The sequence below is a fragment of the Achroia grisella genome, unplaced genomic scaffold, assembly GCF_030625045.1.
Source record: "Achroia grisella isolate CSIRO2021 unplaced genomic scaffold, CSIRO_AGI_Agris_v1 utg1244, whole genome shotgun sequence".
In the NCBI taxonomy this organism is placed as follows: Eukaryota; Metazoa; Arthropoda; class Insecta; order Lepidoptera; family Pyralidae; genus Achroia; species Achroia grisella.
This window is the reverse complement of record NW_026712605.1, coordinates 950558-968212: the sequence shown is the minus strand read 5'-3', so window position 1 is coordinate 968212 and position 17655 is coordinate 950558. Positions and strand designations below refer to the sequence as shown.

Here is a 17655-nt window from a genome sequence, read left to right as displayed (position 1 = left end):
ACACACGCATAGTTATTAGTGACGTATATTTTATCAGATGGCATTCTGTTACAGATATGGCCATGCGATTTCTTGGGCTATGTATACGGTGAATGTATGGCAGCGTGCATCTAAGTGTAATTCAGCTTTATATATACATACGATAATAGCTATTTTTGAGTGGCAAACACAAGTGCTCAGCTGTTCGCGATATTATGATGATTATGTAATTTAAACTAAAATTAAAATGAGTTATAAAAGAGTTCACAACAAAGTCTGAAATGTATTATCTATTATGAAATAATAATAAAAATGTTAAAAGAATAAAGTGGAAAATAAAGTCAGAAATTAAAAGTTAGACAGAATCAGCAATTTACTAAGTCATTTTCAATTAGTACTTAGTTTTACCTTCTCAATCATAAAAAAAGATGTAAAAGTAATTTTAGTGTTTATTATATTCCTTTAAATTAAGAAAGTAGCTTGACAGATTGGAGCAAAACAGTTTAATAGCTAAAATATATGTAAAGATTTAGTGTTTTCATGCTATCAGAGTTATGCAATAGTTAGTATCTAAAGGTATTATTAAAATTATCATTCAGATATATTTTTTAGTTCATTTATATATAATTATGTATAAATAAATTGTTATGATACATAAGTTTCACAAATATACAATGTGTCGAAGAAAAGTTGAAGTGTCTTCGTGTAAGAACGCTAAATTAGCTTTCTATGTGTCTATATTGACGGAATAAAGGAATGTAAGGTTAAAAAATATAAGTAGATAAAAGAAAACGAATTATCCCTCTTATTACTAACAGATTAAGCATTAAATTACCGTATTTTAGCTATTCAATTGTTTTGTCCTTATTTTATAAAATATTATACTCCACTTCGACGTTCCGAATCGTGATTAGGATCGGCTATCCAAATCCAGGGCAGCTATTTTCTTAATTTTAAAGAAAGATATAAATTCCTTGTTTAGAAAGAAAGAAGAATAGTTAAAATATACCTACTTTACAATTTGCAAGACATTTTGATTTCAAACTTCATAAAGTAAAAAAATATTTTTCGTTTGATATGGTTGATCCATCTCAAAAACTACTAAACGGATTTGAAAAATTCTTGCACCTATAGTTACCCATATCACTACTATGTACCATTAGCGGTGCTTTAATTGAAAAAAAAATAGAGCTCTATAAATATTTAGGTGAAGCCGGGCCGGGTTGAGCTGGTAATGAATAAAGGGGTACCTAAATCTATATAACAAATTGAAGAACTCGAGTTGTGAGTAAATGTGCATTAACATACACAGGATGGGGCAGGATCGGAGTAGCCGCGAGTGTCAGCGAGCCATCGAGTGGAGCGGACGCGGACGCGGAAGCGGGGGCGGACGGCGTCGGGAACGCGTACGCATCGTTAGCGTTGTCGCACTCTATCTTTACTGCCGTCTCGCTCTCGCCACGCCTCCGTTTCATATCTGGGTGCTCCCATTCCTCCACCGAGTCCGATAATCTGTACATGACATATGGGTTTTAATAATACCTATCCTTTTTATCCACAAGAACGTCAAACCTTCAAAAAACTAAACTAACGTTTTGTCACTTTCTATCAAATAGGGTATATCAGTTGAAAGAGAGAGACGGAACGATAGTTAATCTAGGTTTGTTGAAGGATTACCGTTTTAAGAATAAGAGGGTAAATATATGTATTTATTTGAGTATAACGAATGTAAACAAGTATTCACTATACTCGAATAAATACATAGGAAACAGGCAACAGCAGCTCCTTTTTCTATTTCCTACACTCACTCTGGAGAGAGAGAGAAAGGTCTTCTTCCACGATGACCTTCATGTCTTACAGTGAACATTTGAATCTGCTCCAGAACTTTCGATTATGTGAATAAATTAACGGAATTGATGGCCATGTCCGCTCTGCTGACAGGCGCAGAGTGCTTAACACGTGGGTGATGAAATTTTTTTTTTTTATTTTTTATTCTACTGTTACAATGCCCCTTCCTAAGTATGTTGAAAAGATCTGTTAATTTACGAATAAATTTGCATTTGCTATGCTATAATTTGTTTACTGTGCTATTGAAAAACATAAAAAAGCACATATAACACATTATACATATAGGCTGATTGTATTTTGCAATGATTTAAAAACAGAATTATTTATAAAAAAAAACATTTTGTAGACATATCTGGACGGATATCCCAACAGTTTGTGTTTACAAATTTCAAAAGCAAAATGTTTAAATGAATATTTCGTTCTACTAGTGGATTTATGGTTTACTCTAATAAAACTTAATCCACTGCAGACCTAGTTATATATTAATACTACCTGTACCCCCGGTTTCACTCGCATGAAATTTTGTCGCGGGTTCGATTTCTCACTCGGCATAAATATTTATATTCATGAGTATGACTGTTTGTGTCGGTGTGGGTGTTTTCTATGTATATTATGTATGTATTTATAAAAAAAAAAGTATCTAAGTGTTTATATCAGTTATCTAGTACCAATAACACAAGCTGTGCTTAGCTGGGGACTAGATGGCCCTGTGTGAATTGTCCTGAAATATTATTATTATTATAAATACTAGACTTCTTAAAAAACACGATCAAAGGACTAGAAAATTTCTACCAAAACATGTTTAAAAACGCTCGACTATGCGGTTTACCGCAGCTCTGATCAAATCTTTGAAAATGACGTAATATGTACGGTACGCCAATATGCGCAAGCGTGCTTGCAAAGATCTGCTATTTTCAGGGTTGCCAATCTTGAAATATATTACCAAACGACCTAAAAATGTTTTTATTTATTTTATTTAAACTTTAATGAATTGTACATAATAGATAAATAATATTTTTTATTTGTATCTTGGTACACACATATAGACTTAATTAAAACGTCAAATAACAAGTATAATATAACAATCAAATAAGGGTAAACCTGCATGTGTGTACTACAGCAATACATAACTGGTACACAGCTCAGTGTGGATCACTTAAGGAGCAAAACACTGATTTTCAGCTATGCCCTCGAGGGTGAATAATGTACAATAGGCGGGGCTTAATGCTGCTATTAACACGTTGAAGACAGCATTGAAAAATCTTATTTCTCACATAGGTACCCGCATTTTTTATTGTTAATTACGTATATTATTTTGTAAATATGTTTTTAGTCTACAATATTTTGAGGTAGACTTTAACCCCTAGATTTATTTCAATTAAAGTGCCCACGGGTGATCACCCGTTCCCAACGTGTAAATTTACTTTCGTTGAGGAGTAACCCACCGGTGGGCATGCGGTCTTTAATGTGTTAAGATTCTCTACTAGCCAATCTTAGAGAGTGCAGAGATACTCTAATTTGGTACTCCAAACCTCATCACAGCACAGTTATTACTTGTATATTATCTTATTTTGCTTATTACACTAATAAAATACAAGTCTTAAAATTTGATAAAAATAAATAAATATTAACTTTAATTTTAGTATATATACATTAATCATAATAAAAATACTTTTAAGTTAACTACTTACAAGATAAAAGCCATCGATTCTAAGAACGAAGAATTCCTTCAATTCTTGTCTCTGACGGGCCTATACAGCTAATTCTATATAATGTCCAACACAATATCTGTGCAGGTTGCGGTACTTCTGGTCTAACCATAGAGTAATAGCTTAAACCACTAATTAAATTTTGGATTCATGATCCCTAATAAAATTATTGATTAGTGCAGTGAAGAAATATGATTTCTTATACGTCTCTATATTGACTGTTGCATGCCTAATCCTTGTTAATGTGTATTTACTTAGAACAACATTTGTTTAAAAGAGTAACACGCAAGTATCTGCTTATTCTTATTGTGATGAATCAGCATTCCGAATGAGTGGTAGAATAAAAAAAATAATATTAATCTAAAGTGCTTATGTTAAGTTTATTTCATATAAAGATTATTTCTATTTCTGTTATAGCCAACACTAAAAATATATAGATAAAATTGGCAACCCTGTTCAGATAATAAGTCACAACAGAGGCAGTGGGCACGTAATTTACGTATGCGCTTACTGTAAAGTAAACAGAAGCGAAGGTCGTGTAAAGAGAGCGCGTATAACTCGCTACACTGTAACACCCAGGCAGATTGTATATCTGTACACTATAAACAAACTTAAACATGTAAACAGTTGTATTTTGAAGAAAAAACATAATTGTTCGATAATTGATGCAAATAATTAAGAAGCGCATAAAATGGCACGTGTAATGACGTGGCAGAGGAATGATGTTGGTGACGCCCGTGATATAAGCGTAGCTCGAGCGTGCGCGTGCGCCGTTTGAGATCATGAGCCATTGACGATTATAACTATACTATGTCGATTGTGCAGATTAATGTAGTAAATAATAAACTTTGTACCTTCACATCTACAGTTGCATATAGACTCTTCATACATTGAATTAAGATACAGAGTATCTGGAGCAAACAGTTTGCTTTTTCTATCGTTATTAGTTTAAGGGGTTGGTGCTTTTATGGAACTTAATTTGTCAGGCATCTTTTGAGCATTAAAGTTATTATTGCTCATAGTAGTTATCATATTGTAGTGCTACAGATAAATCTCATACAGTTTACAATCACGAGATCCAAAACATTCTTAAAGCTTTATGTTGAATATTTTTCTTTTTTTCAAGTATGTTCTCTTTGTAGATTCGAATTGGTGAACAACTTGTAACAATTGACAGTTTATTTAAATGTTAAATAAACAAAATAGCCACAGAAAATTTAGATCATATCAAGAGTAAAGCAATTGGGAATTTAGAAACAATACAGTCGAGTGATGTTTTGAAGGTGACTCTGCATCTATTATCTGGGTCTTTAAACAAATATATTTGCAAGATATTATATATGTAATACATGCACCAAATGGATTTGTGTGTTGATCTTATTTATTATAATAGCTAGAAATTGTAACTTATTTCTAAGTTAAGTTCTTTTTTAATATATTAAAATTGTTATTGTTTGTACTAATGAATTTTCAGTATTATCTTCAAGTACGGTTGGTTTAATACGAAGTGAATCTGCTTTAAAAGTAGCTACTATTAAATAAATATACATGCATTAGCAGATAGCATTGTGAAGGTTGAATGAGGGAGCAATTTAAATTTATTGCACGCAGTAAGTGGTTAAAAGATTGAAATAAATCGCGTTTCAGATCGTAGTCCGTTCTCTATAAATGTATACATCTAGTGCAAACTATCACTAAACGCAAACGTTTATGGAATAACCAAAATACGATATGATTAGAACCATGTTCTTGTAAATATTTCTATAATTAATCGTTTCGGTCTTAAAAAGTCTCATATTTCGGTCGCCAAGTTTGCTTTGTAAGTTGTGTTTCGTCTGTAGGGTGCAAATTACAGAACGATATTTTAGTCCTTTATGGTAACTAGGAGTGGTATCAAGTGATATCCGTAGATCAGGAATATAGGCGATGGCTACTGCTTAACATCAGCTTGTTTATCATTAGTCATAATTTTTTTATGTAATTAGACGAAAATTTTCGATCGGATTCTGCTTCTATGTTAAAGTTGTACTTTTATAGGCTAACTTTAATGTCCGACACGATTGAATTATGTCCGATCTTGTTCTGCTAAGCTGATTAATTCGAGACTTCTTAAGTATTACAAATTATTTGGATGGGTAGATTATTAAATTTGCACAAGATGTTTTAGAATCCTACAAGCAAATACGAAGATTCTCATAACAAGCTTAGGATGCATTCGATTAGATTTGGAATAGTTAAAAGCACATATAGTTTGTCTCGACGTCATTTTGGATCATGGAAGATAGACATTGGGTGTATATATTTAATGCAACAACAATTGCGATATATTCCTAAGGTTACATTAACAAAGTGAATTAGTTTAGCTGTCAGCTTACCTGTTAATTGGGTCTGGACCGAGTCCGCTATCATTACTGTTCTCGCAGGGCTCAGGCGGCCGTAGAGCATGTGTCTGTGTGTAATGAGCGAGTTTTCCGAATTTGCCTAATTGTGCGATTTTGCCCGAGTGAACGATCTTGCCCGGGTGGTGGATTTTGCCCTGATGGGCCATTTTTCCTGCGTGTACCATTTTGCCTGGGTGCGCCGTTTTGCCCGGGTGCACTCGTTTATGCGGCGCCCTCATTACTTTCCTGTGGACACGGGCGGTCATGGTAGCCGTCGTGGACATAGTCATTTTCATGCCTGCCAACAAACAGAGAATAAAAATTAGCATCAATTTTATAGTCCGCGTGAAGGTCGAATATTTTTTTAGAATGGTTATCTATTCTACACCATGTTTAAAATATAAGCATTGTTTCCGTTCCATACGAAATAGTGTCATTTTATGAGTATTAGTTAGGTATTCTTAACGAATTAATAATTGAGCTCCCAAAAATAGTGTAGAACAGAATGTAAATAAATGTATAAATTACAATTTTGTGGTAATGGCGCCGCTAGCAGCCATATATTATAGCATAGTTCATTAATCATTAACATCGCAATTACTATAGAGTAGTCGTTTATAGAAACAGTATTCATAAAATAATGACAAAGACATCATCACATATTATGGTTTGATGTATCTTATATAAATAAAGAAAATAATAGCCAAATTTGACGGCCCCCGTGGTCGGGGTTGTATTCTGCGCACGTTGCAAACATCAGATCATGAGTATGATCTATATATATTAGAAAATAGCTAGTGCCTATTGAAACATGAAGAAACGTTTGTACCAAATTTAATATTTCTAGATCCAATTACAACATCTAGGGACACGTTGCGGTCTTCAATGTGGTCCCTCCTGGAAACCATAGTTATAAATTTTTGCGGAGTTCGCCACGATAACTGACCTGATCTAATATCCTATCATACTCCACCGGCGCCTCGCCTGCACCGTTAGCACAGGCGGGTGCACCATTTCATTATCAAATTTAAAAAAAAATATCGGCCGTATGTTGAAGAGTGTCGATCGATCAATAAAACTGACATGGATGGTGATGGATGGACAGTAACGTCTATGTCCTACGTGACTTCGTGCAGTGTAGGGGTCAGAGTGTATCTTATGATTTGCTCGACCCATTCCAATAAATAATAACATCAATTTTTATGTTGGCTATTAAATTGAGTATAGGCATGAGCACAACTGATAATGATTTTTAATTTTTTTCGTATCTAAATATGTCACGATTAAATCTATACAATGTAGTTATGTAATAAATATTCCTTTTCGTCCTCAGGTTTTTGTAGGTATTGGTGAAGAGGATGACTCTTTCCATGCAGTAGGACATAATGAGAAGAATGTTCAAGGGTAGTTCTGGTAATTAATTTCATGAAGGCTTAATATGGGAATATTGCATGTTAAGAAGTTTCTTTCAGGTGGGTATTGAATTTTTTTTTTGATAAGGTTTGAAGAACGCCATATTAAAGTCTATTGGAAAAATCTCGGACAAAAAGTATAGACTAAAAGATCTAGTAGAAATGACAGTGACTTTTATTTGCAAAGAACGTTAAAAATCTAATTTGATTATTATATTTTGAAAATGACATTAGACTAAATAATATAACACGCATAACAACAGTAACACACAATTGTGATGCAATGTTCAATAAGGAAGCGGCCAGTATCAATTGTGATTCTCTAGGTCAGAACCCCTTGACTCACGGCACACGAGGCGGCGCGGCGTTGAGATCGCAATCTCTCTGTTTTATAGTCGGCGGCTATAAAACTACTACAATCGTAAAACGGAACGCGACTGTATACATAAACAGATAAACGTCGCTCCAATCACGGTCCGCATAAACAAAACATGGTTATAATACGCGACTTCACAGATTATTTTGTCTTCATTGATATGTATCAACTCGAGTCATATTTGACCAGTTACTTTAAGAGTATGCGATATCTAAAGTGCGCAGTTTGTTGATTATAATTATCTAAGTTGCTGACTTCTCTGCTCTTGCCTTCATTTGCGTTGACTATGATTGACCGAGATCTAGTTCTTTATTCTCAAATGCAATACGTGTATGTTTAATTTCATGATATTTGCTATTTCCTAAACTGCTAAAAGGTACTTCAATACAAACGGTCTTAAAACAAAATTTAAATCTACCATCCGATTATCTCTAAATATCTAAAGATTCTTTGTCTTCAACCGTTGGATAGATAAATTAATTATTATTGCACATTAATTAACGATTAAGATGCCGCGGTGTCACAAGGGGCGCAACCTCGGCCCTCTCCTAAAAGCACCACAATAAAACCGTTATCGAGTTTACATTACTCCAAAAACATTAAAAGTATATAATACTTATGTACTACATTGTACTAGATTGTATAATAATATATCGTAATAACATGCAGTTGATATTACCGCTTGCTTACCACCTTTGTGCCAGGATGATATGCCAATCATAATAATAATATAATGATAAGACATTGGGGTTATATAGCCATGTACGTGAAGCCTTGAGCGTCTAATGATGACAAATCTATCCAACCCTATCAAACATCAAAGGGAATGTTGAAATATTTAGTGTTAATAATCATCTCTGACGCCGAAAGTAAACTGTGGGCGTCCACGGCGAAGGAGCCAAAGCTCATAAAATAAATTTATTTCTTGCAGTAAATCCACATCGATTGATGATAAATTTACTATCGTCAGTCTCCTCGTAACTGATCGTGTAAAATTACTTTAGCCAGAGTAATTATGGCATTAAGTAAGGCCAAATTATACAGTCCTATACAAGTCGAAAGCTTTTTAAAAGAAATCTTTTGTATGGTATATATTTGGCTAGATTTTTAAAATGAATAAAACCTTATATAAATTATCACCATGCTTGAACGAATAGAACGAACTCAGAGGAGGATAATAAAATATTGAAAAATACTTTATGTATTTCAATATTTTTTTTCCAATATCCGATTCAATTATGTACAATAATTAAATTATACTGTTTTAAACTTGACGCGGTCATTATTTATACGTATAATTAGTAAAAATCATGGGATCTTACCACGTTTTATATTTATTTGCTGAGTTCCCGATATTTAAATATAAAACGTGGTAAGATCCCGTGATTTTTACTAGTTATACGTATAAATAATTAAATTGCACTGAAAGTTGAATCTAAATCCTAATATTTACATAGTAGAATAAAAAGTCGCTTCCACTGTCTGCTCGCTTAGAAATTTTAAACCACGCAACTGATTTTAATACAGTTTTTAATTTAATAAACTAAATAGAGTTCTTCAAGAGGAAGGTTAATATGTATAATTCATGTACACCTTTCCAAAGCCGGGGCGGGTAGCTAGCTGTATATAAATTATTAAAGATTTATTAATCTTATTATGATCCTGATATCTCGCCTTGAGATGAAATTTCAGGAAACAATAAATTTGGCAGTAAAGCTAGACCTTGACGATTTAACACCATCGCTTTAGTAAGCATAACATGTAATAATGCTGAATCATACTAGTAGCTGGCTGCTGAATCATCTGATAAGTTGGGACTCCGTGTAACTATTTAAATACTATTCTCTATGATTAGATTCACCAATGTTAAATATACACATAATTTTTACCGTTATTTTAGAACTTACTAGCGGTCCCCGCGGTGTCACCCGCAAATTTATAGCCTATATGTATTTCTGATGTATAATCTATATTACTGTAAAGTTTCATCAAAATCCGTTTATTAGTTTTTGCAGTAATGAGTAACAAACATCCATCCATACTCACAAACTTTCGCGTTTATAATATTAATAAGATATATCAATATTCGAGCGTGTTAGATATTTTGATATTTATGATTTAGAGCATCATAAATTATCATGTCTCATGACTCAGGATTGGAATGTAATATCTTGTTTAACAAAGAATTTGGATTAGCTGTTATTTATAGTAATAACAAAAATCTATGCAACAAATTTGATAGCATAAACACGTTTGCAGTCATATGTGGATTTTAGTGGTACATGAATGAACTGATCAGCTCCACCCTTCTAAGAGGGTTCAGGTTGAGACCTCGAAGCGAGCCCTTTTACCCCAACATTGACGTTCCGGGGACAACAATCTATCTCTATGAACAAAAGAGACGAACTTCTTAGCATTTTATGGAATCTTCGTCTACTTTGAGGTTGCCGGGTACATCGTGTGGCAGAGAGAGGAACTCCGAGCAGTAACTGGGACCCGGGTGTAGGTTTAAGGGGTCCCTGGGGGGACCCAGGCCACGAACGCTTTGAAGCTCGACCACTCGTCACTTTCACCTTTTAGCTGTAGAGTTTCTCTGCCTGTAAATCCCTAGCTAAATCTGCTCTTCTTTTGTACCGTGACAAAACCATCATGGCTAGTGCTGCTTTAGATACAATACGTTCTACTGTCACTTTTTTAGACTACTCTAATGCTGTTGGCCATAGCTGTCCTTTTCAGCTACACCAAACGATAGGGAGCGAGCGCAGATGGCAATCCACACCCGCGAAAGGACTTATAAAGCCGCTAAATGCCAATTCTCAGACGGATACGACTTTAGTCTGAGGGCACCGCTAGGGGTTCGAACCTCGGTTCAGATTTAGAACCGATTTCGATCCCCGTTTGAATTGGACGGGACTTCAATTGGAGCGGGGTAGGTGAGATGAAAGAAAAATCTAGTATAATAATTGTCAATTATGACTTAGTAGACGAATGGCGTCTAATTTGGCACACAGCAATAACATGTGGATACAATAATGCACGTTGCAACGTAGTACATAATTAATAGTCTATTACTATAAACAGTACACACGTTACGGATGTACCTACACATTAGACCTGAGATCAAGGAAAGATGATTATTATGCACTCGATGACGGTCCATAATATCGCGTATTTACGTATACTCACTGTCCGCATTATAATAATTAATATTTATAGAGGATTTCCGGTAATATTTACCGCTTTCCATTAAGTTTAGTGTGATGTTTCTTCAAAAATATATAAGTTTCTTTTTAAAATTGTTCCGAGTCATTTTTTAACAAGCTTTAAAAGAAACTTATATGTTTATCTTTCAAAAATACAAAGTAATTTCGTGAATGCATGAGTTTATTTATTTGTTAAGTTCACACCTTAACGGCATCATTAATCATCGTTAAAGGCATACATATGAACATCAATATTAACCCATGACACTTCACACAACGCGATCTAGTGCCAAATTAAGCATAGCTTGTGTTATGAGTACTAGACAACTGATAGAAATACTTAGATATTTTCTTTATATAAATACATAATATACATAGAAAATATCCAGACCAAACAATCATATTCATTAATACAAATGTTTGCATCGTGCGAGGAATCGAACCAGCGACTTGAGAGTTCAGCGGTGTGTTAAACTGCTTAACCACCGGCCGTCATTCATACTATTTAAAACGGATTTGTATGCCTTTTTCTTTGAGTATCTCTATTTTATTTCTTAACTGTACAGCTTAGAAGAACCTTAATATATTCAGAATCATAAACAATTCAAAATATAAAGTTATTTTAGTTTAGATACTACTATTTGGCTTGTTCCAAATGTTGGCAGATCGAATATGGAAATAGTTTCTTGTTAACGGTAAAATATTTAAATCATAGACGAGCTGTATATAATTAAAGTTAAACAGGGAAATTTAGTAATGAGGTAGTTTACAATAATTGCCTTGTTTCTACAACATGACATTCATAATATTCTTTTTTTTTTAATAAATAACCCTGGACAATTAACACAGCGCCATCTAGTCCCACGGTAAGCAGAGCTTGTGTTATGGGTACTAGACAACTGATATAAATACTTAGATACTTTTTTTTGTAAACAGACAAGTACAAACAATTATACTTATGAATACGAATGTCTTCACCGTGCGAGGAATCGAACCCGCGACCATCGGAAGTGATGTGGTGGGCTAAACCGCTAGACCAAAGAGGCCGTTAAATATTGAATGTAAACAGACAGACGTCGATAAGCTACTCGTATTATATACTTCACCAACATACAACTTCCTCTGCCATATACTCGTTCTTGATTACAAACCGAACTAAACTATATACCGAACTGGACGGTAGGGAAAAAAAATTTAATTATAATGTAAAAACTTGACGTTCATAAGCGGCTAAAATGTCCTACATGAATAAATGATTTTTGAATTTGAATTTGAAATCTTATTAGATGTTGAGTTCAGTCGTCATATTCTTGTTCAAACACTTACAAATCTATATAGACTTGTAGAGTATTAATAATTATAATATTTCTTTTTTTCTACATTTGTTTCTGGTTTACAGAAAAATATCTTCCAAATTTCTGACACTTGTAATTATAATAGTAAATATTCTTTTATTATAATTGGCAAATACTAATATATATGGACAATAATAAAATTAATTTATAGATGTCACAGAAAATCCTTCCTTAATACCTATTACGAATGCGAAAGTAACTCTGTCTGTCGCGTTTTCACGATAAAACTACTGAACCAGTTTAAATGAAATTTGGATTATCTAGAACCTGTGAATGCATATAGGCTACTTTTGGAAATGCTACTTATTAAAAAGGATTGAGAGAGATAAAAGGTTGTATAGAAGTATTTTTAAAGCTAGATAAATAAATATGACATTCAAAGTTTGTGAAAAATATACACTATAAAATAGAATGCATAAGGTAAAACAAATGCCATTCACGCGGACGTAGTCGCGGGTACAGCTAGTATATACTAAGTCCATCAAATAGTAAAATTGTTTGTTTGTTTCTAATACTTTATTGTACATTAAGATTTTGTATTAAAAGTTTGTAATTGGAATTCTTGTTCTTCTTCTTCGTAAGCCTTATTCAACGAAGATTTTTGTGTAGGCCTTCAATCCAATTCCATTTTATTATTATTTGGGGTAATTGATATTCAGTTGAACCTCGCCACAGTAATTATAATTAATTTAAAAAATTTGATTCCAAACACAATAAAGTATATAATTTAAAAAAGAGTAGTATATCTACATAGCATAAAATAAAGTTATTATAGGACTCTGTAGTGGCGTAAATGTAATAGAGTCTCGGTCTGTTATAATTAATATTACAGAGCCTTATAGTGGGACTTTGTAGAGGCGTAAATGTAATAGAGTCTCGTTCTGTTATAATTAATATTACAGAGCCTTATAGTGGGACTTTGTAGAGGCGTAAATGTAATAGAGTCTCGTTCTGTTATAATTAATATTACAGAGCCTTATAGTGGGACTTTGTAGAGGCGTAAATGTAATAGAGTCTCGTTCTGTTATAATTAATATTACAGAGCCTTATAGTGGGACTTTGTAGAGGCGTAAATGTAATAGAGTCTCGTTCTGTTATAATTAATATTACAGAGCCTTATAGTGGGACTTTGTAGAGGCGTAAATGTAATAGAGTCTAGTTCTGTTATAATTAATATTACAGAGCCTTATAGTGGGACTTTGTAGAGGCGTAAATGTAATAGAGTCTCGTTCTGTTATAATTAATATTACAGAGCCTTATAGTGGGACTTTGTAGAGGCATAAATGTAATAGAGTCTCGTTCTGTTATAATTAATATTACAGAGCCTTATAGTGGGACTTTGTAGAGGCATAAATGTAATAGAGTCTCGTTCTGTTATATTTAATATTACAGAGCCTTACAGTAGGACTCTGTAGTGGCGTAAATGTAATAGAGTCTCGTTCTGTTATATTTAATATTACAGAGTCTTATAGTGGGACTTTGTAGAGGCGTAAATGTAATAGAGTCTCGTTCTGTTATAATTAATATTACAGAGCCTTATAGTGGGACTTTGTAGAGGCGTAAATGTAATAGAGTCTCGTTCTGTTATAATTAATATTACAGAGCCTTATAGTGGGACTTTGTAGAGGCATAAATGTAATAGAGTCTCGTTCTGTTATATTTAATATTACAGAGCCTTACAGTAGGACTCTGTAGTGGCGTAAATGTAATAGTCTCGTTCTATTATATTTAATATTACAGAACTCCGTAGTGTTGATACTGTAACAGAGCTATCCCTGTTACTAGTGTTACCCGAACATTAAGTGCTAGCAAACGCAATAATTTTATACGCATTCCAAGCTATGTTCTTTCTCGCGTTAACATATATTTTTGCGTCATATCGCATGAGCAAAAAGAGATGAATCTATAAATAGCGCGTCCTTGCAGAAATAAACTAGTTAACGCCGGTTTCACGTCGTCAGACACATTGGTGTGTTTTATGATAACGATCTATTCCCTTCCAGTTAAGGTACTGGAACAAGAAATTAATATGTTAGCGTAAATAATATGCATATGTCGTTAAAGTAAGTACCGGTTGTGAAGTAGAGTATCATTTGTTTACTCTCTAGTACGCACCGTTTGGCTGCATACTACTATGTACCTATTAAAATATACTTAATGTTAGGGACATTTGAACAGTCATTTTTTTACTTTACCGCCGCATTTGCAATGCAGATTCAATCACGTAGTATGGCCAACTAGGGTGGTGCTTTTAAATAAAAGTTATATATAAAACTTTGTGTGACGTGTACTCAATTATCGTTAATAAAAAAGTAGAGTTATATAACGTTTTTTGTTATAGAATATGTATGTAAATCTGCGCACCTAATTAGGTAAATGCGGCATACAAGTGTAGTTAGAAAAAAAAGATATTTATTTTAATAGAGACATACAAATATATAAACTTTTGCGTTTATAATAATAATAAGATATAAATTCTACTTAATACTCTTAAACAACGATTTTTTAATAAGTTATACACTTATAAGATGATAATATAACTTTTAGTACATCATTACATAATATAAAATAAAGTTGCTGTCGCTGTTTGTCCATCCCTATGTATGCTTAAATCTTTAAAACTACGCAACGGATTTTGAAGCGGTATTTTTTAATAGATAGAGTTATTCTAGAGGAACGTTTATATATACAATACATGTACACCCGGGCGAAGTTGGTGCGGGTAGTTATAAAATATAATGCATAGAAATTAATATATTAAATGTACAAACTTTTAAATAATTGCATAATTATACTCACTAATTATTTTTACTGAGCTAAAGAGCAGTTTGCATTAAAGTTATAGTTTTCGCGATAAATATTAATATGTTTATAAAATATGTTGCTTAAGTAATTAAGTTATTATTGTACTCGGTTACACATGCTTAAATTTAATTTATACTTCGCCCACTTCCGTGATAGTTTAAAATTGGAGAAAGTGTATAAAATTATCGTTATGCACCAAAATAACCGCATTATACGGTTTATAAATATCTTCAACTTTTTATAGATGTAAATGATTGTCTATTTTTAGAACAGACAACATTCAAACCTCAATCTGAATTCAAGTCAATGAACTTTGTAGAAAATCTATTACTCATGTTATGTTGCTTTAATAAACAGACAGACAGCGCAACAATAATTAAATGTATTGGTAGTCATATACTAGTATTTCGGTTTAAGACATATTGAAGAATAATTTGTTATTAGTGCAATTATTTTAATACATAATTTTTTATTATTATGGCAACAATAGAGAATTTAAAAAAATAATTCAAAATGGCTTCCCCTTTCTTCTCTGTACTAGTCAATCTCTAGAGGCGCTTGTATGTTCCTGTAAAATTAATAGTTACCTGCCAATTTATAGTCCGTTTATATTTTAAAGGATTTTGAAGGTTTAATTTATCCACATACATAATTAATACAGAATAAGTAGGCGTTTAGATTTACGATAGATATATTATGGTCTGTGGTTTAAAGCCAGATTGTTAAAAAAAAGTAAAAAAAACTGTAGGTAATTCTTTCAGTAGCTCGATTTTTTATTACGCGATTTCTGCAACAATCGTGACTTGATTTTTCTAGATCTATTTTTATGATAATTTTTAACTTCGATATGACTTAGGCCTCGGTCTACCGGATTTGGACACTGCTTTACTTCCGATGACAGCGGATTCGATTCCTCGCACGTTGTAAACATTTGTAGTAATGAGTCACAATGGTTTGTATAGGTCTGCGTGTTTTCTATGTATATTAGGTATTGACTTTGATTATAATAATTTATTTTTCTAAATACATAAGTATTTAGAAAAATAAATTATCATGTAGGTTAATTATAAGATATTATGTATTTATTAACTCATCTCATAATACTTTGCTTATCTTTTTTATGATAATTTTTAGATGGCGCTAACTGAATTGTCCATTTGGTATTATTATTATACGTACTAGCTGTGCCTAGGTTTCATCCGTATGTAATTTATATTCTATGTGTTATTCTACTACATAAGCTATATTACTGTAAAGTTTCATGAAAATCCATTCCATCCACTTGACTATTCAAAAGTGCTTATATTAAGTTTAATTGAATAAAGATTATTTCTATTTCTATTCAGTTTTTGCATGAAAGAGTAACAAACATACATCTACCCATCCATACTCCCAAGTTAATACTTTATTAATTATTAACAAATCTCTTCGCCCTTTAAAATTTCTGCTCAGGAATATAGCTGATGTTAATCCATTTTACTTCAATTACGGATACGATTCTATCATGGCAGAACCGTAAGCAATCTTAAGAGGTTTTAACAATGAATCGCAGTAAGTGATAAAGGGTCTTTGCACTGTACGAGTATGTGCAGTGTTATAGAACTAGCGAGCTTGCCAACTATTACAGTTCATTGGATGTCCGAGTCGCAAGTACCTACACATGAGTACCATAATGTCTCCGAGTAAATAAACACTACGTTTTAAAAGTTGGCACTGCCCTTAGAAGATTGGCATCTATAGATAAATTTGAAGTAGAATTGTAATTTCAAATCCGCTTAAATTGTAAATCATGACCTGACCTACCACGACGCCACCCTTATGATAAAGACACCTATCATCTACAAATAAATAAACTTGAAGTAGAATTGTAATTTCGAATCCGTTCAAATTTTAAATCATGACTGCCGCGAATACGAATCATTGTAACCACGCTGCCACCCTTATGATAAAGACATCTATCACCATAAATAAATAAATTTGAAGTAGAATTGTAATTTCAAATCCACTCAAATTGTAAATCATGAACCGACCTACCACTACTCTTATGAGAATGACATCTGTATCTACAGTCTACACCTACAAATAAATAAATTTGAAGTAGAATGGTAATTTCGACCGGCCCATCACGTCGCCATATGTCTGCGAATATATACGAGTGAATACATACTTATTTTATTTGTTTATATATATAACTTTAATGCACACAGTACAAAAAATAATAGTACATGTGGGCTTAACACCATTATTGTCACCATTGCTGTCACAATCTTTATTCAATATTAAAATGTTCTGTACACAAAAATATATAATAAAAAATTTCTTTATATATAAATATAATATATGAACTATAAAAGTATGTGGCCAGTACGTCAGCGACAATATGAATTTATTTAAATATTGTTTTAATTGTTTTCAATACGAATAGAAGAATAAATAATAATGACATGGTATTTTATAGTGATTTTTATTGTTTTAAATGACGATATCTTGTGCACAGTGTACATTAGATACGCTAATCCGCATTACTAAAAAAATCATTAACTCAATATTTTTTTTATTCTATTCTTACACCTGAAATGAAATATAA

At 32.8% G+C, this 17655-nt stretch overlaps 1 protein-coding gene across 1 annotated transcript in view; it reads right to left on the bottom strand.

Moving 5' to 3' along the window:
• LOC131854685 (uncharacterized) overlaps positions 1-17655 on the bottom strand; it is a 126423-nt gene that overhangs the window by 20223 nt on the left and 88545 nt on the right. Inside the window, exons 2-3 of the mRNA XM_059205817.1 lie at positions 5912-6215; positions 1288-1491 (exon numbers count right to left, since the gene is read on the bottom strand). Of these exons, the coding sequence (XP_059061800.1) occupies positions 1288-1491; positions 5912-6215 (508 nt within the window). The remainder of the gene's footprint in view (positions 1-1287; positions 1492-5911; positions 6216-17655) is intronic.